At 42.6% G+C, this 26,174-nt stretch overlaps 1 protein-coding gene across 11 annotated transcripts in view; it reads left to right on the top strand.

Annotated features, from left to right (window-relative positions):
* Positions 1-26,174, top strand: part of GTDC1 (glycosyltransferase like domain containing 1) — a 281,241-nt gene that overhangs the window by 169,861 nt on the left and 85,206 nt on the right. For 2 of the 11 annotated variants that reach the window (XM_079311033.1, XM_079311042.1), the window contains one exon: positions 15,406-17,528. The exons of the other annotated variants lie outside the window; for them this stretch is intronic. Coding sequence is in view for 1 of the 2 variants with exons in the window: in XM_079311042.1 (XP_079167168.1) it covers positions 15,406-15,447 (42 nt within the window). In the remaining variant the exon portion in view is untranslated. Of the gene's footprint in view, positions 1-15,405; positions 17,529-26,174 lie in introns of those variants that run through there. 11 annotated transcript variants of the gene reach the window in all.

The raw sequence follows: 26,174 nt of genomic DNA, 5'->3' as shown, positions 1-26,174 counted from the left end.
TCTGAGTCCAAGGCTCCCAAGTACCAATATCTTTCACCTGGGTTTTTCTTGTGGTCCTGTCTCCATCTGAAATCCTTCATTTTGCCATTTTTCTATGGTTTCTGTTGCAAAGGGCAGTCCTTTGGTAACCACCACAATGATTTGGTGCAGAGAGCAATGGTCTATTGGTAAATAATGATCCCTGTACTCATTTGGTGGAATCCATCCAAAAGCACCAGGAATGGCATTGCTAAAATGGTAACCATGCCTATAAGTAAGAGGCTTTGATTTGAAGTGTGTTTTAAGGGTTTAAATAAGATAAAATAAAATAAAATAAAATAAAATAAAATAAAATAAAATAAAATAAAATATAAAGCAATTGCCACTAGTGTAGGTTGTGAAACCATTGCTGCTCACTGGGATGAAAGGCACCATATGTGAAACATGTTGCTGATTTCTTATCTCCAAAAAAAAAAATAAGTTAATAAAGTGTAGAGGGACAGAATGATTTGTTTCTGCTGTAGGGGAAGTGTTTCATGGGTTTAGAGAATGAGGGTGGGTCCCATTCCCTCATTCCCTCAATATATGCAACTTCAATGAGCACTGCTGAACTAAAATGTCAGAATTTAGAAATAAGGAGGAAAATTTTTTCAAAAAAGTCCCATAGAATGTGAATTTTTGCAAGCATTCACCCTCAGTTGTACCATGCACACATCTCCCTCCTCCACTGCACAGCCTGTGGAGTCGTGAGAGAAATATTATTTCTCTAACAGTGAAATGTGCTTCCTAGATAAGGAAGTGGCCACATCTCCCCCATGATAATAATTATAAAAAACCTCACAGACCAGCAGAACTCAACCCCTCTTTTCCTTTCATGGAGGGTGGAGGGAACAAAATCCTCAGTGATGTTTTTTTGTGGGGACAGTGAGCTGTGGGACAAGAGGACCCTTCCTACCATGTGTCCAGAGCATCCAGCACCCAAAAGACCCCACCCTGGGTGAAGGGAGGGACCCCCAGCCTGATGCCCCAGCCTTCCCCTGCTCACAGGATGCTCAGGAGACACAGCTTGCTTGGAGCAAATGCTGCCCAATCCCCAGAGTGGGTGTCCAACACGAGCACTCCAAGCATCTTGTCCAAAGGATGGTCCAACAAGACTTTCCCAACATAAATACTTCCCTGTGATCCCCTTTCCTGCCCTCCTGCCTTCAGTGCAATGAGTTAAAAGTGTAAGAGCTGCTGGGAAAGAGGTCAGCTAATAAATGATATCGAAATCCCAGTCCCAGATTTTCTGTTTCCAACATGCTGCGCCACTAACACTGTGACACTTTGGCAAGATGATGGAGAAAAATCCTGCGCCAGCTGACTGATGAGCACCCATCTTTTTTAATTAATTGGGTTGAAAAATGTCTTGTGTCAGTTTGAATGTAGGGGCTCTTTCAGCTGCGTTTTTCTGGATACTTATATAGAAATATCTAACTGCAGATTTGAGAGCCCAGCGTGTGGCCTCATAAATGATAAAAATATGTATATATTAGAATTATACACACACACACACATGCACATATTGGATAAATTGATACTTAAACATATATGTGTGTATATAATGTTCTGTTCTCTGTTCTGAGAGATATTTATAAATAGATTTTATATATATATCTATCGCTATTATTCACAGCTCTGAGTGCATGTGTATTGTAAAATCTGTTTGGCTTTTTTTTTTCCCTGATATGCTTTTTAGTTTTTAGTGGAGTAATATATCTGATTTCTCTTTAAATTAAATGAATTTATTTGTCTGCCTTCCCTTAATGGAATCAGTTTTGATATACTCTTTGTTCATGCTGTTACAGGCTTCAGTCTAAGGGCTCTTTGTATTAACTTTTTAAAGTTACATTACAAAGAGGTTTTAAGATTTCCCAACAGGCTTTTATTTAACCAGGGCTTTTGATCTCAAACCTGCTGGGGCCTAGTGAAATCCTTACCAATTCTCCAGTAACTCCTCACTATTGGAATTTGAAAAGACCCACCTGAAGGATTTAACTCGCTGTATGGCTTCAGCCATCCTTTAGATGCTTCTATTCATGCAGACAGCGAGGGGGTCGGGGGCACCCTTTGTGATCCTCCAAGTAGCCTAAGGTGCCCTTTGCATAAGTTGTACTCCTGAGGAAATAAAAATCAGGAGGACACAAACCTATATACCTTATTTCCTGCTATCTTTACTTAAAGGAGGAGCACAGGGGGTCTGCTTAACATCCTTTGCTACCTAAATACCTTTTGGACATGGGAACTCAATAAAGGAACTTTCATTGCATCCATTACCCTACTGCGGTGCATAGCAAATTAGATTTAAAAGGGTACTTTTTCCCTTACAGCTATTTCTATCATTTTCTTTAAAATTTCAATTTAGTGTCTAGTGACAGAATATTCTGTAATGTACATTAGAACTATATAACACCAATTATGCTAACTGTGAACATTATTTCAAAAGAATTAGTTATATTAAGTTATAGATAAACCGTTGGGGAAAAAAAAAAAGGTCAGGTTAGGGGGAAAAAAAGGAGCTGTGTGATAATGTTTTAAAGGAGCAACATGAAGTGAATGCTCTTTTCATTTTTTAATCCTTTCATTTTGCATAACCCACACTGAAATTTTGCTACTGGCTTGGTCTTGGTTGTTTAGGCAGGGGGGTGGCGTGTCACTGTGTTAGTTTACAGCTACAAATTGTGGTGTAAAACCTACAGCTGGGTCTTGTGGTTTTGGAGAAACACCATTTCCTCCATTTGGAGGGAAATGGAATTGCAGAAATCCATGAAAAGTCTTTTGGCAGGCACTGATGACCAGTACACAGGAAAAAAAGAAAAAAAGAAAAAAGGAAAAAATGCTGGCAGACCAAACTTGAAAGAATATAATAACTAAGCACATTCTTGTCACAGTTTTGGTTGTCAGTTTTCTTTCTCATGACTGTACCACACATGATATGTCTGTTACCTGCATTTTGTGTCAGCTTGCTCAGATTAATTCCTTTTCTATTTTAGCCCTATGCTAAAATAAAAACACTCCACAGACTGCAAGAGAATCTAAATGTACCTTCTGTTTTCATGACTCTTATTTTCATTTGTCTATTTCCTACTGGTTTGTGGGTTGGAGAAGTTTTGAGTTTCAAGACATTATTTATTTGTGCTCCTTCTTTGTGTGCAGTTAATCTGGATGTCCATTGCATTGGAGATGTTTTTGTGTAGGTGAACAAAATAAAAATTCTACATTTAATCCTTATTTTTCCCTGCCTTAGAACTGGTTCAAGACTTTTGCTGGAACCATGTGTGGTTTGGTTATTTCAATTTGTAGGGATTCCTGGCAAATCATTTGTGTTTGTTTGACGTCCTGTGGGATCAAACTGCCATGAATTTTGAATGATCTAAAAACTGTGTAGTTTACTTCGGCTAAAACCGCCTTCCACTTGAAAACATAAATCAGCACAGTTGAAATCTAGTCAAGGTCTTTTTTTTGTTGTTGTTGTTTTTGTTTTAACACTTGGGATTTGCCTCAGCTCTAGCTTGAGCTGAAGCATCTCTGTGCTGGTCTCCTGTATCCAGAAGAGGAACTGGATGACATTGCCACGAGTCAAGTGCCAAAATGCTGAGCAGAGAACAGTCCTGACTGTCCCTCACTAGTGATGGGTCCTTGGGCAGACCCTGAAATGTGCTCTGCCTAGGACCACACCTTCTGCAGGCTCACTCAGGGTGGGTTTTCCTGTTCTGGCCCCTTCTCACACTAGTCTAGAGTTCAATGCCTTCACAAAACCCATCAGACTCCAAGCCAGTGAGAGAATCACAGAATCATTTAGGCTGGAAAAGACCTCCAGGATCACCAAGTCCAATTTAGATTTTTGTTCAGGACTCTTTTAACTTCCAGCTGCAGCTCCAAGTGGAGTTACAGTAGGAGCTTTCACTTTTTCTCCAGCAGTGAAGTGAAATTGGAAGCAGATGTGAACACTGGCATTGTCTCTGGGGGACAGATGATGTTATTTCACCAGCTTGACATCTGTTGAGACTTGATTACACCCAAAGCGTGCTGGGCTGGTCCTGTTCTCTAGATCCTCTGAAAGGGGATTTGTCCCACCAAGTGTATTTGGGGATTCAAACCTCTCTTAAAAACTCTCTGAGCTGGGGCTGTAGATTGGACTTTTCTTATGTTCAGAAGATGCAAAGTACAATGGAAAGGTTTGTATCTTTGTGGCATGGATGTGAGGCTGTAAGTCCATCTTTATAAAATAGTGGGAAAGGTAAATTAAAGGGGAAGGAAGAGCTTTTGACTGGCAAGGCCTGATGATACCCTTGAATGTGTATCCATGTGTGCCCACATAAAAATACCCTAATCTAAGAACTTTATTCTTAAAAACCCCCTGTCAACTTTGCTGGGCAGTCATCCTTGCCCACCCCAAAAAGGGGGAAGCTCTGTTCCTCAAGCACATCTTTTCCACCATGCTGTACCCATCACTCTGTGTCTTGGAGGGGTATAGAAAACCCTAATTTCCATGTGGATGGCCAGGATGCCTTTGTGCAGGGAGCAGCACCGGATGCTGCCCAGATGCCTGAATAGCCCCCAAGAAACCAAAGCATCCCAAGTTTTATTCTACCAGCTCCCCCTGTGACCTTTGGTAAGCAACTTAACCTGTTGTCCTCAGGATCCCCAGTAAAATGGGAGACCTTAATACTTATCTGGTGGGATAACAGTGCTTAATACTTACCTAATTGGATGACAATACTTACCTACATACCTCACAGGGGTGTTGTGAGGATTAATTAGCTAATGTTTGTAAAGTGCTTTGGAGATGGAAAGCGGTATATAGTGGTGCTAAGCACTGCTACTCCATGTCAGCACCCAGACCTTAAAATGGCTAAGGCTGCAATAAGAGTTTTTATATGTTTTAAAATAAGCCAATTCTGCAAGGCATCCGGATGCTGGGATTATTTTTAGGCAGAGATTTCTAAGAAAGTTGGGAAACAGAAGGGTATAATTATATGACCTGAAACCTTTTGTTGTTCTTTTTAGTTGACCAGCTAAACAATCTTAGGTGTTGTTTGATGAATTGTAAAAACTGTATGTTGGAGTTTAAGACATATCAGTGTTTACTCTGGCTGATCAAACAATGTTCATTGAAATAAATATCTTTGCTACAATTTGGACAAACAAATATATTAAATAAGCCAGAGGAAATATTTATTCCTGTGTTCTTTCTTTCTGTATTTCTTTCTGTGAGCAGCTTTTTTTATCACTGTAATTCTGCTCTTGTTCCCATTAGGGTAACTGAAAGGTAACACCACTGCAGTAAATGGAATTACACCAGATACAAAGGCATTATGTGAGAGCAAAATTATATTTATATGTGGTCTGAAATGCAACCTGACTCTTGGTTTAAAAGAAAAATCAAACCCACTATTCCTAGAAATATATATAACTACAACTTTAACAGAAATTGTCAAGCTCTTTGTTGAATCCTGCTTGTTCCATGGCAACTCCTAAACAGATTTTGCAAAAGGAAGGTCTGGTATAGCATAGACCATATTTTCCCTTTCACGGGAGGAAACTTTGCAAGATTTTTGCCTTTAAATATTTTATTTGGTTCCCAATGTGGGCTCTCGATCCAAGAAAGCAACTTTATAGTTATCAAAGCACCCATTTGTATATTTTTTTGCTCGAGCATTTCTTCAGATCTTTTCCTCCTCAGTGTTAAAGAGAATTCCCACAAATTCCTAAAATCTGTTAAAATACAGAACAGAGTGCTCACATTGGTATGTTGTATGTTGGCTATCCCTGGTAAAGAGCCTGTGCATTTTCATCCTGGGTATGCAGAAGAAATTTGATCTACTGCTGGGCTAAGCACCAGGATTTGGTTGGCTCTAGGACCAATTCTTACATTTCTGCATCAGGCAAACATAAGAATGGACAACACTTGAAATAAAACCTGCCCCAAAGCCTTTTGTGTGGATATCAGGTCATTTGAAAATGTGATAGGGACCATTCACCATATCCAAGGGTGAGTGAAGGAAAATGGCCCCAAAGAGCTCAGAGCAGCCAAGAGGAAAACTCAGCCTAACCCCGAGTGCATTTTTGGTGTCCCAGCTGCCATAATAACTGTGGAGCTTTTGGGGGAAGAGGGCCAGGAAACCAGATGTGGTTGTTGGGAGGACATCTCCCAGATTAACTGGTGTTTGGCCCTTCAGCTGCCCTGAGAGCCCAGTGTGAGCTGAGCCCAGCTGTGGAGCACAGGAGGAGGTCAAGGATAACTGATGTGGGCACCTTTGAGCTCATCAAGCTAATTCTTGTATAATACATGTGTGTGAGTATAACAGCTATGGAGCTCTCTGCACTTGGGGCTCTGAGGAGGAGCTGAGGGGATGAGGGGACTTTGTGTTTGGGGAGAATTATCTGTGTCTAGGCAGCAGAATTTGCAGACTTGGAAGCTGGGAGATTTGGTCGAACTACAGGATTTTGCTAACCCCTCCATGCCCATCATTAGCATTTCCCAGAGCAGGAATTCCTGCCAAAATGGAGAGGATTGCCATAGCCAATGCCTGGAGTTAAGGTGGGGAAAGACAGGGTCATCAAACAATGGGAAAAAAGTAAAATTCTGAAATTCTATCTCTGCTTTTAATGACCTTTGACAAATCATATAAGCATAGTGTAAAATGGGATAAAAACCCATTTCTACTGCACTTTAGGGATGATTAGAGATAGTGCAGTGCCCAGGTACCACTATGATGGAGGCAGACACAGACAGGCAGAGCAGCTCCCAGTGGGACTATGCTCTGAATCATATGCTGGGAGAACACTTCTATCTCTTTTTGCCTCAGGAGACCTAAAGAAGATGTAGCAGTGGATAATTTTGTATACCTGGATTTAATCTTCTCTCTCCTGCCTTACCCAAATCAACTCCATCTGATGGTGTAGTACATATTTCCAGCATATTCACCAGTCTGGCAGCACTTCTTTGAAAAAGAAATGTTCTGAGAGGGAAGAATAGCCCAAAGTCCACCTTCCTGAGCAGACTGTGCTTGCTGTGCCAGCAATGAGTGACTTGTGAATCAACCAGCAACACCTGAAATTGCTTCAGTGAAGTCTACCAGAGCTTGTATTCCAAAGGTTTCTTTCCTACTCTAATAAGTGCTTAATAAATAACAATTTATATTAAAAAATAATAAAAGAAAAAAAAATTTAAAAAAAAGAAGAAGTGGTCATACAAATAAGATAGTGCTACTGAACAGGAGACCTTCAAGGGGACACACAATATATGGTCACTGAGGCTGCCTCTGGCAGTCAAAGAATCACAGAATCATAAAATCATAGAATGGTTTGGGTTGGAAGGGACCTTAAAGATCATCTGCTCCCAACACCCACAGCACGTCTGGGCTAGGATTCCTTCTATATTAAAAAAGCTGAGTGGTCCCTCCCTCACCTTTGGCCAGGTATTTACAGACTTCCCTGGGAGCAGCACTGATGTTCCATGGTGCATGACCACCCTGGGGAGCCAGGCTGGCCAAACTCCCAGCCACAAACCTGGGAAATGAATCTCCAAATGGTTCCTGGAGGTGTTAGCCCCAGCCTAGAGAAAGCATGTAGGGTGTGGGATAAGAAATATTGGGAAATAGTAGAGTTAGCAGCCTCAGGGGGATCTGGATAAGACACCAAAAAATCACCCGAACAAAATACCTTAGTACTGCTTTTAATCATTGCTGGTGCTGTAGGTGGTCAGATACAAAAGATTAAAAAAGAGGACAAGAAAGGGCTGTCTTAAATTAAGCATTTATTCAAAGATGGCCTAAATTAAGCAAAGGACAGGATGTGCAGGATGCTGAAGTCTGTGTCAGACCGGAACCCTCTTGTTTCTGCCTCAGCCTCATCTTCATCACTGCAATGAAAAGTATTTGTGCTCTGCTCAGCGTGTATGGATTTCTGCAGCCCTCAATGGGATTGTAGGGAGAATCAAAGTGAAGAGTCCTCTTTAGGTCCTCAAGAAATAGAGCTTTCTGCTGGTTAACCATTACTTTGCATTTTCCCTTCCTTACAAAACGACTGAGGTTAAACATTAAGCGCCTGCAGTGAAGGACACCTGTATTTGCTGGTCCCATTATGCAGCTCTACTGAAAAGGCTTTACAGCTGTCTAAATTAGCATAATTAAATCCACATCAATTAAAAAACCTCCATCATCTCTTTCCCCTTCAGATGCAGATAGTCACATTTGTCTAAGGTGCTAAGTGACAAAGGAACTTTTTAACAGTGGAAGCCCAAGCTGAAAGGAAGAGTAATACGGGTTGTATATTGGCCCGAGGTTCACCTTAACACCAGTGGAAGTGATTAGTGGGTGCTGCTCTGCCTAAAGAGGTAGAGCTGCCTTTTGCATGACAATGATGCCAGGACCCAGAGCCAGGCATTAGAGATGTGCATTTTACAACAGGCTTTGGCTTCTATTGCTCCTTTATACCCCATTAATGGGGGGGGGGAAACAAAGCCTGGCATGATTTGGCCAATTTCCCCCCACCCTACTTTCTTCCCCTTTTTTGTTTTTTTGGGGGGCCTATTATTTTTTTTTTGGTAGTTTTGTTTTAGGGTTTTGTGCTGTTGTGTGTGGGGAAGCCCCAGTGACCCCAGGATAGCAGCAAGGCTGCTCTGTGTGATGCGAGCGAAGAGAATTCCTCCAGATGAAAACTGACATGGGGTTCAGGGGTTAATTTCTGGAACAGGCACATTTGCATACAAATGAAAAATGATGGAATTTCTGTTCTCCTAAATTTTCAATGTCATCAGCATCAAACAGCAGTCAGTGCTCCCTTGCTGTTTGAAGAATATTCATTACTTCAGAAGAAGGGGCACCTTGTTTGGTATTAATCTCCTCTTCAGGTCAATGACTTAATTTGCTAAACTCCATCTGAAGTGCCACTCACTTTTTTTATTTCTCTGCTATTCTTTATTATTTTTCATAACATGTTCTTAATACTTTTTTTATTTGTAAGGGGATACACATTCCCAGCAAATGCAAGCAGGAGGAAGGACTGCCTTTATTTATTTATTTTCACCCACAGAACTCGGCACCCATCTGAGTCATTTGTAGCACATTTTGGTGTCTGCTTGCCTTAAAATTCATGGGGTTTTAGCAGAAATAAAACAACTTGTGGACTCAAAGGGGAAAACAAACATTTTTCGTCCAAAACTGACATTTAAATGGACATCTGGTACCTTGTGCAGCAAGGTTATGGGGTGTCATGCCTCTAACAAAAGGTAACAAGTAGCTAAATGATTAATCCCCCAAAGAAAATCATAATGTTCTTTTAGTTCCTGCCTCTGGAAATTCTCATCTGAAACCACAGTGGCTGAGGATGTACTCGAGGAAACTTTTGTGCTAGCTCTTATTTCCCCATTGTCCTCTCCATGTCTGCCAGGGGCCTGAGGAAAGATCTCATTTCCCTCCATTTTTGCCCTTCATGGTTATAATTCTTGTCCCTGAATAGGATTATTCAGGAGATCTTTGGATCTTCAGAGCTTGGGGGTGTCTCTGGGAAATTGGCCCAGGGCTCTGGGGTGGCCATTCCCACCCTGGGTGCTCCTGGCTGAGGGTCCCAGGGGAGGGTGGGTGTCCCTGTGGGGTGGGAGCCATCCGACTCATGTGCAAAGGCTTAAAAAAACCCCTCAAAGTCAGGATTTACCCTATAACCTTTTGTTTTTATATGTCCAAGCCTTTCTGAACTTCGCAGTCAGACTTTTTCTTGATTCTCAAAATAATGGGATTTTTTGTTTGTTTGTTTTTTAATTATTAATCAGATCTGATTTTTTTGGCATGAGCACTTATGGAAATGAAGCAATTGCACTGTCTGTTCTTCTGTCTGTCGCCCCTACTAACTTTTGAACCTCTTTGCCAATATCTCTCCAGTTTGTTAACAGGCTACAGAGCTCAAAGGTGTGAAGTGCTTTCCAGTTTTATTTTTTTTTCCCTTCCATATCTAACACTGAAATGGCAACATTTACTGTTGCAAATAGTACGGACAGCTAAGCTTTTCACTGGTTTTGTTGTTTTGAGGTTTTTTTGGGTGACTTGCAAAGGGGTAAAGAGGTGATCTGAGGATTAATTCCCTGTATATCTCTATGAAGGCTGTTAGCAATTAACCAACTCATTCCGGATGCCTCCAAGTCCAGCTGGGTGAGGTTCAAGATCCTTGGCAAAAAAAAAAAAAAAATTAAGCAACAAACTATGTGCACATACTATATACAAACAACTTGCATGCAATTGCCTCTTGCTGCCCTTCTTTTCATGTAACCTTTCTTTAAACTGAGAATTTTTGAGGTTTTTCCATATGTGTAGAGTGTGTCACTCAGCAGGGCTGTAGTCCTGACCAGGACCTTGAGCACTTGAAAAATAAAAATAAACAGGGGCTGATGGGGGGGAGCTCTATTCCTACCTGGAGCATTAAGTTAAGAGTGTCTAAGGGCCTTGATCCTGAGCCCCAGCCAAGCTGGATTTAGCATAGGTCATATTAAGGTGGGGCAAAGGGGGCTTTGTGTCATTTTTAGATCCCCTTATCCCAGGCTGTGCAGCCCTGGTGTGATGGATGTGCTGGGAGGTTGGGATGGCAGAAGGGCTGGTGCAGTTGGCCCAGAGCCATCCAGAGATCCTCTCCACCAAGGGCAATTGGGGGGTGATGGGATAAGCCAGCTTTGCAAAGGCAGCTGCTCTGGGAGCCTGGAGCTGCCTCGTTATCCATAGAGAATGTGCTGGGCACGGAGAACTTTCTCTGTGGGAAGGCTTGGATGTGGGGATGGATCCTGCTCTGACATGTCTGTGATGAGCTGGAGATGCTCCCCTCCAGCACAGTTTGTTGCTGTCGGAGGAACAAATCAAGGAATTGTCAGATAAAGCCGAGAGAACCAGTGAAAAATCAGCATCATCCAAAATTCAGGGCCAAAGAGTTGCAAGTGCCCCTGTCTTGTGCTGTGAAATCCTTCTGCCAGGGGGGCTGGCTTCCTCCTGACTCTCTTACGTGACAAAATACAAAAGCGACGCTCGTGAATGCTTTTTGTAGTGGAAGGCTCAGGATTCTGTACGAGGAGCTGATTCTTAGTCACATCTGTCTGTCTTGTTGTGTGAATATTGATAATGAAGTCAGAAAGAGAGACTTGTCATTGTAAGTGCATCAGACTCTGGCACTTGCCTGCTCGGAAGGAGGCGGCTCTGCTGCCTCGCTGCTGTCGGTGATGTCGGTTTGTTGAAATAATATGTCTCTGCCAGCTGAGAATCTGGCCTTAAAATGAGAAAAGTTGAGATTCCCATTGTTGAATTAGTTTGGCCACATTAAAAATACGTTGCTCTAGAAATGTGTATATGAATATGCTAATGTTTATTTTGCTAAATGTGCTTGCCAGGATGTGCCATGTGGCTGAGTTAGTGTTACTTTAAGAATCCTAATTTTTTGCCTTTTCAGACTTTGGATCTTTTAAACTTGTAAACACAGCATTTTGTTGGCAAAAGTCTCTATGATTTTATGCATACAGCTGACTTTTATCTTCACTTTTTACATCACCTTAATACTGAAAGAGAGAAAGCACTCATCTGTTTATGATAAGTTTATCAGAAATACTCCAAAGTTTTCCATGACTAAGATATTATATTGTTACAGTGGCTTGCTACAGGGTAATTTCTAGACAACAAACAGAATATTTCAAAGCCCAGATGTCCTGTTTAGACAAGGGAGTTTATATTGATTAGGATCTGCTTTCACCTAACATCGTGGAGCAAATATCACAAAGACATAATTAGAAAATTTGGTACAATATTTAGTCCTAGTCCCTGTGTGCCAGAATTGTTTGACTACTAAGAAACTGGAGCTTGTTTGCATCCCAGTGTGTTGTGAAATGCAAACTTCAAAGAAAATATTATATCTCCCAACTCCAGCTCGTGAGAGTCTTGGAAGTATAATACAGAAAGGCTTAACAATCCCTGCTGAGGAAAGGGCAATTTGACACTGAAACTACTGTTAAAGCACCGTTGACACACTGGTGGGCAAAAAGTGCTTATTAGAGGAGTCTAGTTACAGTCTCAGGAGCCAGGCAGAGAAAACGCACCCGAGTCATTGTGAAAATTGGCAAGTTGCACCCAATAGATGTGTTTTGTGTATGTGTCTGCGCTATTTTTTCCCCCCTCCTTAACTACACGTATCTCCATGTTTGCTTCGTAGGCTTTCCATAAGATTGGGCCCCTTGCGGTATTCAAATAAAATATTTAGATTTGCAAAACTTCTGGAAGCCAGATTTTAAGGGAAAAAAGAAGTTTTTTGTCAGATTGTCAATGTCTGAATTTCATCACAATCTGTTCAGCTGTTTGTTGCAGGCAGGCGTAAAACATAGTGGGTAAGTGTGTGTTTGTACTTCTTATACATATTGAAAGAGGGCTGCCTAATCCCCTTGATGAGGAAAGCTCTGTAAATTATATACATCTGCAGGCACTGTGCAGGGGTAGTACAGAAGCAAAGAGGCAGATCAGCAGTTTGAGGGAGCAAATAAGAGTTTTCTCACAAAGTCGGCGATTGGGAACCTTAGAGCAGCCCAGCCTCCTGGTGATGTCATTTACTTGTGGGTTTGTTTGGGGTTTTTTTGAATGACCCGAATGTTCTGCCTTAAAAACTTTGCCTAGGAGGCCCTTCTACGCACTCAGGATTCCTGGCAAGAGAAAAAAATATTTGCTGATGACAGCTCTGAATATATTCTCTTTAATTGTCACTCATGTCTCCGTCCCATCCTCTGCACTGTGCTAAAAATAGTAATTTGGGTTGATGGTTTCAACACCATCTAATGTATGTATATTATTGCATACAAAACCTACATAAAAATGTCAGGAATGAGACCTAAGCCAGGAATAAAATTGAAAATCACAAACATGAGAGAAGACCCAAATAATGAGGGTGTTGCAGGGAAATGTTATATTGATGTCTCTGTGTAAATACATGCAGAGCAGTAAAAGATCCCACCACCTTCCATGCATAGAGGATTCCTAGAATAATATTTGCCTTTTTTTTTTTTTTTTTGCAAATATTTATATTTATCCTGAGCTTTCCCCTGGTTACTTTAATAGCATGATTTGCTAATCATGCTACACTCGTAAGGTCAGTGCAGAACATATTTTCCTGTCCATTTTGCAGAGGATAAATTTGTCCAAATTGTGCAGCAAGTGCCTGGCAGAAGTGAGACTAGACACCAAGGATAAAATCCCTTTGATTTCACTGAGGCAAGGATTTTATTCCAGGAGTTTTGTCTCCACTTCTCCACTCTGTATCCTATGTCCTGTGCATTCTGGGCTTTTGTTGCTACTTGAGCCAAGTCTTGGCTCATCGGGTTAAAGGAAAGTTTGACAAAGATGCAGCAGTGGTAGTGTTAACGTGACACTATAGTTATGGTTTTGTCAGCATTTCCATTATAAACTTCTGTTTGCAGCAATTATAAATCAACCATGAAAAAAAAAAAAAAAAAAAAAAAGAAGAAAAAAAAGAAGAAAAAAAGAAGAAAAGAAATCACTGTGAAGTAAAACTTGGCATACCAGAATCCAGGAGGGAATTTTGAGCGTTTGGAAATAATGGCTTCTGATTACCATGGACAGGCATGACATGATGTGCAAATATACACTCCACATTGCACTGGAAAAAAATCAGAACAAGTGTCACCACTTTGTCATGGCCAAGAGTGGGAGGAAGGAGGGTCTTCCTGACTGTTGGAAATGCGAACAATATTTTGTTACTCTCAGAAACGTCCTATTAATCCCCTTAACTACTTCTTAACTTTTCCTGTTTGCTTTGTATCATCCCACATCAGGGAAAGACGATGGGTGGCTTTGGGGTTTGCAGTGGGTCAGGCAGTCAGCTGGTGTTGATCAGCACAGCCCCACCCAAGTCCAGTGAAGTGAGGTTGGTTTACACCAGCGGGTAGTCTGGCTCCAGATCTCCTTTCCACGGGAGGCTGCAGCATTTGCTACCCATTTGGAGCATCAGCCAGAGTTTGTTTAACTTTGGAAGTCCATTCTGCCATGCTGATTGAATTCCAGTGGCAGAATAGGCGTAAATTGACTTGAAAGATTTTTTGCTGAGGATGTAGTTGGTTACTTTTAGGTTGTATTGTGCTGATATTTAACGTGTTGCATTCCAGGCTTTCTTCTGCTGCACAGCAGGGTGGTGGAGCAGGTGGTGCTCAGCCAGTTTACAACTATCAGGCTGGTCCATGAGACTGCAGCTATCACCTACCCTGCACCCAAACCATGATTTTGCAGGATGAAGCTGAGTCACTGCCCATTCTGGGTCAGGGCTGTCCCTGGGACGTGGTCCCTCCTGCATCATCATCCCTCATGAGTCACACGAAAGTCGAGCTGTTGGCTCGTCGGAGCAGCATTCCCCAGCAGCCGAGCTGGAACTCGAGTCCTCAGTCCTGAGTTCAGCTTGGAAATAATGACAGCGCCGTAGCAGCTCTGGCTTTCTGTGCTGCTGCTAATAACTGAGTGCTAAATGTGCAGCAGCTCTGCAGGAGTGTCCCGGGGTCAGGGTATGGGGAGCAGGCGTCAAAACAAAGGCGCGGCAAACTCGAGGTAACTCGTTGAATTGCGCGCCCGGGGTTGGGTCTAGGGAGGAGAAGCAGCAAAACTCCTTGCTGGGGTTTTTTTAGATGTGACATTTCAGTGATGTACCAACAGAGGAAATTTTGCTTGCAGAATCCTGTGAGCAAAACACTTCTGAGAATGTATGTATACAATTGTTTGAAAAAACACAGGGTTACTGACACAGATGCCAATTTGGTAGGGCATATGGAACATTTACACTTGCCTTTTTCATTCTTTCTTGCTACAGCTGGTACTGATTTAGTATGTGAAATTTTACTAGCAGGAGTGCTAATCAAGACAGAGATTTCTGTGAGGATTTAGTCATTTATGTGGAGGAAAACTATGGGTACCATTAAAAAGTACAAGATCATCTATGAGAGGAACATTATCATTAGCAACCTAATTTTTAAAGCAAACAGAGGGAAAAAAAAACTACTGTATGTCTTCAACAGCAGCAGCAGCAAATGATGTTCTTGTAATATTCAGTTATGCCACCTCTTTCTAAGTTTGTGCAAAGAAAATTTGAAATTCACTTGGAAAAAAAGGCAGTAGATTCTCCAAGTGTTTTTTCAACCAGTGTGATAGCCTGTTCTGCTACATCAAATGAATATGGCTGGGAATGGGATTAAATCCAAAAACCACATCCAAATCCTGGATCTGTGTTTGAATCTGAGGCCTCCATTCAAACCTAACTCTGTGATGGGGCTGCCTTTCACCATCTTGGCATTTGAGAATGGGCCAACAGTATCCCACATCTAAAATCCAGAGTTTGTAAAAATTCTCTTCCTTTTTTTTTTTGCAGGAATTGCAATCTGGGCCTGGAATGGAGACATTGAGATATTAAATACCAATTCTGGCCAGTTTCTGATGGGACAAGAAATACTATATTCCACCAAGAAGGCAATGAGGGAATGTTACTTATCCAAAGAGGTGATTTTTGCATTACACACAGCATAAAAAATTATGCCCGGGTTTAACTGCCGCTTCCTGCCAAGATTATTTCAGCACAAACAGCGACAGAATAGCTGCTGTATGTTGAGTGTGCTGTACAGGTGGCCCAGTGATACAGGAGACCTGAGCAATAAAAGCCAACATCTGTGTCTGGAGGTGCCTGCCTGCGCAGAGCCGTGGGCTGGTCCCCGTGGTGGGCGGCCAGCTGCCCCTGCCCACGGCTCTGCCCTCCTGGAGAGATGTCAGACGAGCTCTCCCTGCCCTTTCCCTGCTGCTTCCCCAATGAGTTTGGGGACTCTGAGGGAAGACAATGTGAGGATGATGCCCCCGGGTGCTCTGAAATGTCTCGGGGTTTGACAGTCAATATGCACAGTAAATAAATACCTGCCTGCAACTATACAGGAATTCATCTCAGCTTCTCAGAGATTGGCTTCATGTTGAGCTTTCTGAATATCTTTGCAAGCTGCTCTGCTTTGCTGTGACAGGCACTCTTTCCTGAGGCAAGATAACACCGAGCAGGGTTTGGAGAAAGAAACCAAGGCCCCTTCATTTGTTTCAGGAATGTTAGTGGCATCCCAAGTGCCTCTCCTGTTGGGGAAAGCAGAAAATTTTAGACAGATTCCCAGATATTATTGGATTCAGCAGCTTTACTGCAGTGCAGATGGGAGAAGTCTCCTTTGACCCCTACAGGTAATGGCTATCTTGTGGTAACTTCACAAATGCTGCAAGGTTATCTCATGTATTTTTGGGATCTACAAGGGTTTAAACTTTCAAAGGAGCCCTGGTAAGTTGGAATTAAATCCCTTTTTTCACTTTCACACCACCAGATTTCATTTAGTTATGACTAAAAATTTCCTAACATTGCTATTTTGCAGTATCCCACCTTTTTAATCACTAGCAGAAAAGCTGAAAACTTATTGTAGAGCTAAAAAGAACTACATGACTCCTGGATACAACAATGACAATTTTCACTTAAAAGGTTTTTTTCCCAAAATACATATACCACTAAACGTGGTATCTCCAGGGGACAGGGAAATGGCCATCAGACTAATTAGCTCAAGGCAAGCAAAACCATGGGGAAAAAGGAAAAACCAGCATTTATGTTGGCTTGAGCATTGCTGCTTGCACTAAAACTGCTTGAATGTCTGTGAAAGCCATGCAGAGGTGATTCTTCTTTGTGAACTGTGGGAGTGGGTCAGCTTCTTGTCTGATGGGATCAGGCATCCCAGGTCTGGTGCTGGCAGCAGAGCTCCCTTCTCCAAAAAACCTGAAGCGTTTGACTTGTGTTGTTACACCTGTCCAAACTTTCTCCTAACATAGCAAGGGGAAAGAATCTAATATTGGGTCAGAGCAGGAATATCATAGGATTTGCCTCTGCCTCCCAGAAAGAAAATGAAGTGAGTCATGATGGAGATTTCACTGTTGCCATCAATAAGAACAGTTGCATCACCAAAAATGCGCAGTACAGCGAGCTGAAGTCTTAGACAGTTTGTGATGTTTAAACATCTTAAGCACTGTTGAGCGTTTTCTCTACATTTCTTGATATGGCACTGTGGTTTTATTTAAGCAATCCCGAAAATCGTGGCCAGCTGCACCATCTGCCAGAGATGATGCAGGATGGGTGCCTCCAGCATGTCAGCGCTCAGATGTCATTTAAAAGGGAAAGGCTTTCTGTACTGGGAAGAGGGCAGAGACAAAGAGCAGGCAGCAGGCTGTGCTAAGTGGAAACAAGAATTGATACCTTTTCTAAGGCCTGACCCGAACATCTGAGTTCCTTCCCTTGGGGTTTCTCTCTCCCAAATGTTGTTCTTTTATTTTAATGTGTGCGTGCCTGTCTTTTTTTTTCTTTTTTTCTTTCTTTTTTTTTTTTTTCCTTGGCACTCACAGACCCAAAAAGGTTCTGAGAGATAAAGACCCCTCTGATGTGGAACAGGTGGCTCGTCCAGGTCACTGAGCACGGGGGTGGCTGTGACAGAGAAGGTTGTGGCTGTCCCACCTCAGTGTGGGGCGCGGCGGGGACACACTTGGCATTTAAAGGTCAGTCCCTGGCCAGTCCTCAGCACATTCCCAGCAGCAGGTGACCTCCTGACTGCTCTCCCATCTCACACATCCACCCATCGAGGAGCCAGGCTGCACCTTTACGAAACTGTTTGCAGAGGAACGAGGCGTAATCACAACTAAGCTGAAGGGTGTCATATTCACTTTACCACCGACATGAGGACCAGTGGTTGAATATTCGATTACATGTCAGTCACAGCACATTAGGCAATCTTCCAGTCTGCCAGCTTTGCCCTTCCCAGCTCCCAGCTAAGTGTCATCAGGAAAGAAGCAGCACTGTGAAGGCAGGATTGGCTTGCTCTGGGAGCTTCATTTCCCATGAAAAATGTCCTCTTATCGTTCCAGTGGTCTATTGGGTCCCCCATACTCTGGAGAGAAAAGGTTGCTTGTGCCTCCTGGTTTGGATTCAAATCACTCATGGTGCAGTTGCTACTCAAATTCATCTCTGGATCCAAAGGTATAAATGTGTGCAAAAGCAGCAAATGTTGCATTGAAAAATTAGGGAGCTGTCATTCCAACTACATTACCAAAAATATTCTGCTCTTTCAAATAAAGTGGCTATAAAAACTTGTTGCTCTGACCAAGCATTTTCTGGACTGTTTTGCTTGCAAATTACTGAGTGAAAATATGCTAGGAGTGGAAGTTAAGGACAATTTCCCACTTTGCTTAAGCCAGAAAAATCCCATCTCAGCTCCAAGAAGGAAACTACTTTCCAAAATCTCATGCAGAAAGTCCCGGTTCAGCTGGAATGAGCTGCTCCGTTTGTGCTGGGTGGTTTCTGGAATAATAAAAAGCCCTGTACACCATGCCGGCAAGCACAAGCACCAAAGGATAATGTGGGAAGGCAATTCCCTTTTGGAATTGGCATTAGGGGCTTATTATGGTTTTTGTTAAGCATCCTCCACCTGTTAGCAGCAGCCACGTGAGAAGCAAACGGGTGGCGTTCCCACTTTGCATCTTCTGCTTCCAAGGTTGAGCTGAGCCTCCTATTTGGTGAGTTTCAAAGTGAATTTGAAATCAAAGGAGACAACACTGCCATGACTGGGTGGGGCATTCATAAGCACAACTTTAGCTTTGTCCACTTTGATTTCAGATTCACTTTGAGTGTTTTTCTCACAGGAAGTGCAGGCATCACAAGACTCTTGGTAGCTGCATCACCATTAACTTTCCAAGTGACCCTTACTATTTAGCTAGAGAGACAATAAGATTGTGGTGGGTGTCAATGGGAATAACCTTTATGATACTTCCAAAGCTTCAATTCTGTCCTCAGGCTCCACAACTCCAAGAAATACTTAGAGGGAGAGGCTGCCTGCAGAGTGAGGAGTGCAGTGTGATGGATGAAACAATAAAAATGACACTGCTGGTGAAACTGAAAGTTTATGTGTTGTGCTGTGATTGATGGCAGGGTGCTGGCAATCTGGACCCTGTGCCATTATGGGTGCAGCATGAGACCCTCTGTGTGTCAGGGTGGCTGCACCCATGGCTGGTAAGTCCAGGGAGGTGAATTTGGCCTGTCTGGTGTCTGGAGAAAGAATACATCCATGAGGAATTGTCTGCAAGGATTGAAGGCAGCTCTCAACAAAAGAGTGAGAGCTCTCCATTTTGGGTTGCTCTTGGAGAAAACTGTGTTTTTCCCCTATATCACCCAGTTCCTCCTTGCCTGTGTTTGAAGAGGGCATTCTCAGTGCTGACAGCAGAGCTGTTACAGACAGAAGGACTGGGCTGAGAGCAGCCAGGGAAGTGCACCTTATTTTTAGAAAGAAAGATGTGCCTTGACAGCTTGCCAAATGCCACATCTGCCTCTCTTTGCACCTCTGTGGGTGAAGCTGAACAGCAAGGTGGTGAAGATGAGTGAACTTATCCATTAACTGTGTGAGATCCACTCTCTCATTTTCTATGCAACAGCTGTAGGTGATTCCTGACTGGAAGGACCTCCTGGAAACCCCATCTGCAACACCTGGGGGGAGGCACAGCTGTGAGCTCCCTGTGGTGGGGTGAGGAGGCACCACACCTCTAACACCTCAGATGGGCTGGGAGGAGGATGGGGAGCATGGGGAGCATGAGCACTGGCAAATTGTTTCATTTTCTTCCCCCTCCATTGCCAGTTGTCTTTGCTATTGGAATTTTTTTCCATCTTTCGTGATGTCTCTCCATTGGGGAATGCTGATGAGACTGTGCAAGCCATGATGGCCTTGGAATTGGCTGTTTCTCAAGAGCTGAATCTGTCCTCCAGCTGACCAGGCAAGTCTAACTTGGTTTATCTGATTAGGTGGAAGGATTTGGGTGTTGCATCTCCAGTGTTGCATTTTTATTTCCTGCTCACAATGACATTAAATCATAACCTGCTGATCTGCAGGTATCTTGGTGGGAATATTTTGCCTGTGACACTGAGTCTGTGTTTTGCATGCAGCACATTGGCATTGTGTAAATGTTATGAACAAGTTCTATTATCTTTGAAACTACAGAAACAACAACAGTTATAATTATAGTCTGAAGATGCTGTGGTGTTTCAAATGTGCCTGCAGTAGTAGTGCTGTGATGAAAACACAGTGTGTCCCTGCAGCTTTTGCTGTGTTCAATGACATCATAATTATGTTGCATTCAAGCTTAAACTTCTGTCTTTAAACATAAACAGCTTGTGTGAAACCTCTTAGGTTTTCCTTCTCATTTCTTGAGATAGTCCCTGGACTAAAATTAGTTGAAGCAGTGAATAAGGTAGGGTGGTGCATTTTGCAGGCTTTGTATTGGGTTTTCCTGTGGATAAGTTGTAAATAGTTTGTGTTGTATGATTTGAAAAATGAATTAATGTTATTTCAAACCTCCAAATGGGCATCTTCTGCTTGTCAGGTTGTGATTTTCTAGTCCTGGGGTATTTGACAGTCCTGTGATTTGTGATAATTTTTTGTTTCAGTAATTCCATTATCAACAAAGATGTGGCATTGTGAGTGTGCAAAACAAAGCTTTTATTTCTGGAGTGAATGCACTTTTAAGGGTGAAATACCTCAGGCATGTGTTCTGAAGCATGGCCTTAGATGTTAATCTACCTGAGCCTTTTCCTGAGTGGAGATGTATAACCACAGCCCAGTGGCACCACTGTGAAAAGCTGAAAAGTGTCCAGACACCTACAGCCCTCTGTCTTTTCAAAGCTGACCTCATGCCTACTTATGACTGTTTGTAAATTTCCCAGAAAGATTCTATCTTGTTTCAGTTTTTCCTTTAAATTGTCCTAAAACACAAGCTCTGCTTGGATCACGCTCACTAGATGCCCAGAAGTTTCAGTTTCTAAAGAAGACTTTTCCTGCCCAAGTCCTGAATTCCCTGTTGCTCCCTGGGGATGCAGCAGTGTGTCCATATCCCTCTCTCCCTCTGGTGAGCAGTAGCATTGCTGCTGGTTCTGTAGCACTGAAGCAGCCCAAGCACATTTCTGAGCCCATAGCCAGAGGTGTTATGAACACTAGGAACCACAGTAGCATCTAAAAATAGCCACAGTGCAAAATGGGTTGAAGAATAAGGCAAGAATTTCCCAACAAATATCTAATTACTATATTAAAAATATTTCTTTCATGTAAGACTTAGCTTAACTAACTCTGTAAATTAAATGTGGCATCTTTCTAATGCTTCTCTGAGTCTCTGTGATTGTTTTCATTATTGTTACGATTGTAACTGTTACTAGAGTGAAATTATTTACATATAGAGCTAAATGATTATTTTCATTGCTGTTCAGCTCCTGGCTGCATTAGACTGGTACTCTGCAGCCACAAACCACCCATCCTCTCCAAAGCTGCAGGATTCCCCATCTTTGGGAGTGGCTGTGACCTGATGTTCCATTGTTCAGTGCACTCAGGCTGTATCAGGACATGTCAAGTGGAAAATGGCAGAGAAAGGCTCCTCTGCCATCACAGCAGAGTGAAGATGCTTTGGGCTTTTTTTGCTTCATGGTGGCACTGAGCCACTCTCTGCCCACTCTGGGTGCCTTCAGCATGATTGTTCTCATTTCAGGAGGTCCTTTTCCATATGAGAACATGTGCTCATCCTAAAAAAGTATCCCTTGGTGTGTGACTCCATGGGGCTTTAGAGACTTCCATCAAGTTTCAGGACCTTTTTCCTATTTATCTTCCCTTTTATTTGCTTTTGGTAAACCTGGATAGCATGGAAAGATCCCCAAACACCAGAGCACTGGTGTAGCTCCTGGATGGTGCAGCACTGACCAGTAGGGCCATAAAGGCTGGTGAGATGTGTGAGCAGCAGAGCTCATAATGACCATGACTGTGGCACATCATCTTTAACACATGGACAGACACAGTCCCGGGGATAAAGTGCTCATGTGAGAGCCAGGAGAGCAAACTTTGGGTTCTGGATTGGTCCCTGCCTTGCCTCTGACCCTTTATGGTTGCTTCCCTACCCACGGCTTTGCTATTTTTCTGTCTGAAGGAGGGGGGATATAAGTGTCAGGTGTGGGGGGTTGCCATGCCACATCCTAATTTATGAAAGATCAGAACCATCTGAGATCCTAATGGGGGATTCTGGAGAAGGGCAGGGAGTTGGGCAGGTGCTTGGTTGCAGCAAATCAGCATAGCTCAATTAAAATCAATAGATTTATTCCATCTCAAGTGATAAAGGCTTTCCCAACAGTTAAACCACTAGTCCTTAGGTAAGAAGAAATGGGGATGCTGATCCTTCTCTCCCAGGAAAGGTTGAGCCCAAGAACATGAATTTATGAATAAAAGACTGTGGGTTGTAGAATTTGTTACAAACAAGGATGTGTGGAGGTGAATCATAGGGCAATTTAATTTAGAAAATATGAAAAATGAACCAGAAATTCTCCAGTTACTCTTGACTCTTTGGCAAGGACAAATTAAAATTGGCAACTCTGTCCAGCAATATAAAAGCATTAACATCTGCAGAGCTCTTCTGTTGGTAAATCTATGGAACAGATTGAGTTAAACTGATGCAAAAATGGAGCAGGCTTTGGATATGAGCAACTTTCAAAGCAGATAACTCTTTCTGGAATTAGTCTGCAGCTTATGCTGGTTTAGACAAACTTTCCTAGTTGACCTACTTCAAATCCCAAGCTAGAAGCTCTTAAATTTTAAAAAATTACCCCCCATTTCCAGAGGTAAAACAAGCTGACATAAACCCAATTTTAAAGTATTCACAAAAAATTATTAAGTGTTTTAAAAGCATTTCAGTTACAAGAAAAATCACAGCTTAATGCAGGGAACTTTTGCTTAGACTGGGCCTTCATTTCCAAAATCTGTACAGTAATATGACACAATAGACTGAGGTGCTGATTATGCCACAGATAATGTAGTTGTTAATGATCAAGTTAATGTTAAAAGCCATTACTGCTCATTGACATAATTCTCAGAACATTATACTGGAGAAGTGCACCTTTTGTGTAGCAACAAAATGACAAAATTGAAATGTTAAAAGTTGAGTGCCTGAATAATAGCCTGTGAAATCATTTAGACAAGATCATTGTTGTTGCTATTGTAAAAGAACCAGAGAGTGACAGAATGAGACAAAAAAGGAGGGGGAGGAAAGGAATAAAAAAAAAAATGCAGGCACCAGAGTGTCTCTTTGCTGAAGGGAGATGTAAGGTAGAGAGGATTCCTGTTCCTCTGTTCTCTGCCTCTGCAATTTGGAGGGTCTTCATCTAACAACAGAGCACCCTCCTCTGGCAGCTCGCCAAAAATGACCGTCTGGCTGGGAGGATGAGGATGAGGACAGGACCCTTCCTGAAGCATCATCCCAACGCTGAGCTGGGAGGCTTCAACAGGCATGGGGGAAAAACCTTTATTTTGTTTTGTTTTGGACTGCTTGCCAGGGAAATTTAGGACAGTGGTCACAGCGTTATGTTAGGGTGAAAAAAAAAAAAAAAAATCAATAGTGGAAGTTTTTTGCTATTTTGCCCTGAGAGAGGCTTCTGTGCTATTGCAGGGGAAGATCATGGGCTGGGACCCTTTACCTTAAACCTGGAGGATTTGCAGGTCACTTTAGAAAAGTCTCTGAGCCCTGTGCCACCCACGGGCATCTCTGACTCTCTGGGCTTTAATAAACCCGAGAAAGAGAGCAGAGTTGTGGTAATGGGCTCCACAACAGACAGACTATTAAACGCCTGCAGTGGAGGGACACTTTACTGAGCAATATACTGTACAACAAGCCTGTGTTAAAACATTGACCCACAACATTTGGTCCATAAAAATAGTTACATTCGCTGGGACTCCTGGCAGTGATAGTTTTAATGCAGGGTCTGTGTCGTGGTATAAAATAAATGACTTCCGACATTGCAGTAAATGCTTAAAAAGCTCCATTGAAAACCTTTCCTTGCAAAGCAATGAGCACACACTGCAAGTACCTGCAAGCAATGGCAGTTTCATTCCTGAACCACCCCAATGATCTGCTTTTGTGCAGAAACACCCTTCAGCCCAGCAGCCAGGCAAATCACTGTGAAAAAGGTATTGAAGGGCACTTCACTGGATTATGTTTTCATCCTTGATTTTCCACGAACAGAATTTTTTGCTCTTCCAAAGAGTCACCTGTATCAATTGGACTTGGTTTGTTTAGCATCCCCCAGCACATAAATATCATAGAAATATCATGCAACTTTTTATGAAGCTGTTTCTTTTTTTATTAAGTTCTAGTAAGAGCTAATAAATTTGGGGCAAGGGGTTTCGGTGTCATTTAATGCAATTTACCTCCTTTTTTTCCAGCATGAGCCAATTCCAGCCTTTTTTTTTTTTTTTGTTTGTTTGCAGGTGGGGAGGTTGAAATCTAAGAACACCCATCTCAAACCATCCCTCCAGGCTGCCAGCCTTCACTGTTTTCTTCTCTAAAGCATTAACTTTCCTGGAGGGCTCTGATTATTGTCCTCCTGTGGTTCCTGTAAGCTCCCACAAAGCCATCCAGTACATTCTCTGCCTCCAGTGACTGTCTTTCTCAGGATATCTTACTACAGGGTCTGCTACTCTTGGCACCCTCTTCCTGTGACCCCAGCCACTATTGAATTAAATCTCCTGCATGGTTTGGCTATGAATTGCAGCCTAAAGTCCATAACTAAACTGTGCATGGTATTGGAATTCAGCAGGAGCTGGGGCCAGCGATTAGGGATGGTAGACCCTGCCACTTTATCTGTCATGACAGGAGGGAAATTTTAGGGAAGGAAAATTACTGGCAGGTCACAGTTTGGAAGGAAGGTAGCACTAGTATAGAGCTTTCTGTTTTCTGCTGTGCCCACTGCTGTAGTGTGAAGGGTTGTGCAATTCCTTAGGAAAAGTTCGAGCTCCACAGAAGGGATTAAACCTTTGTCTACTGTCTCTTGTTGTGCAGATATGGATTTTTTTTTTTTATTTTATTTTTTTATTTTATTTTAGGTATGATCTACCAGCTTGAAAAAGCAATATTGTTTTTTTCTGTTTTCAGGAAAGATAAATCAAGATAAAAAAGGGAACCTTTCTTAAAATCAGGAGGACTTGTTACAAAAGCAGATCTGCACAGCTGGAGGTTTTCCAGGCAGGTGTCTTCACCCTCTGGAACAGACTCTGTGCAGTTGACCTGCCTGGGTGCAGCTGCTCCCAGGGGCTGTGGAGAGCAGATGGTGCCCATGGGGCTGGATCTGGGACCCAAGGGCAGGGCAGGGCTGGGCTGGGTGTGCAGAGTACAGGGCAGATTATCTGTAAGGTGTTTGTGATGTCCTGATGGTGGTGAAGAAGCCAGGAGCTTCCCTGTGTTCATATCCCACAATATTGTTATTGTGGGAGCCTTTCAATGGAAGTAAGGAGAAATTTTGATACATGCATCGAGTGCAGGAATAAAAAGTTCAATCTGCCCTGGGGACTGAAACCTGCACTATATCTGGCTAATTTTGCCAGCTCTAGTTCATAAAGCAGCTTGGATGCAAGAACACGTGCACCCTTGAACGAGCAGTACTCAGTAAAAATGAAATTATTGCTCCTGCCAGTTTTCCCCTTCTTGCCATTTCTTTCTTATCTAACTCTGAGCTAAGGCCAGCTGCTCTTCACCTAGATATTTATTTCTCTTAGATACTAATCAGTTGAGTAATACCTGCAACTCATCAAGTGGAGCTGGGAGTTGTAAGAGCCTGACTGTCACCGAAGCCGCCCGTTCCCCCCTGCCCCTCTTGGTCTCATCTCTGCTGGATTAGAGACGAGATGCAGCTGATCCTGAGCAGAGCCAGCAGACTATAATTCGGCAGAGATAAAGGGTATTGTACCATTCAGGGGTCTATCCTGGAAAAATGCATGAATCTTGCTGATTTTTTTTATTTTTTTTTTATTTTTCCTCCGGCTCGGTTTTGAAGGCAATTTAGATGTAACTACTAATGCCCTAGGGAGGCACCATGGTTTGGGTTAAAAAGCTGATTGGCAAAGTCCAGGGGTGCAGGCAGAGGTTAGAGGCTCTGTGAGCCTGATGGGTGCTGTCTTTTCCAGTAGCCTGTTTTTGGATGGGGGCAACTTGCACTAAAGTGGTTAAAATATTATGTGAAGAGAGATGGGTTTCTGAAACACTGACTGAGCCAGGGCAGTTCAAGGTGAGGGAGCA

Source organism: Erithacus rubecula (genome assembly GCF_903797595.1).
Source record: "Erithacus rubecula genome assembly, chromosome: 8".
Lineage (NCBI taxonomy): Eukaryota > Metazoa > Chordata > Aves > Passeriformes > Muscicapidae > Erithacus > Erithacus rubecula.
This window is presented reverse-complemented; position numbering and strand designations above follow the sequence as displayed.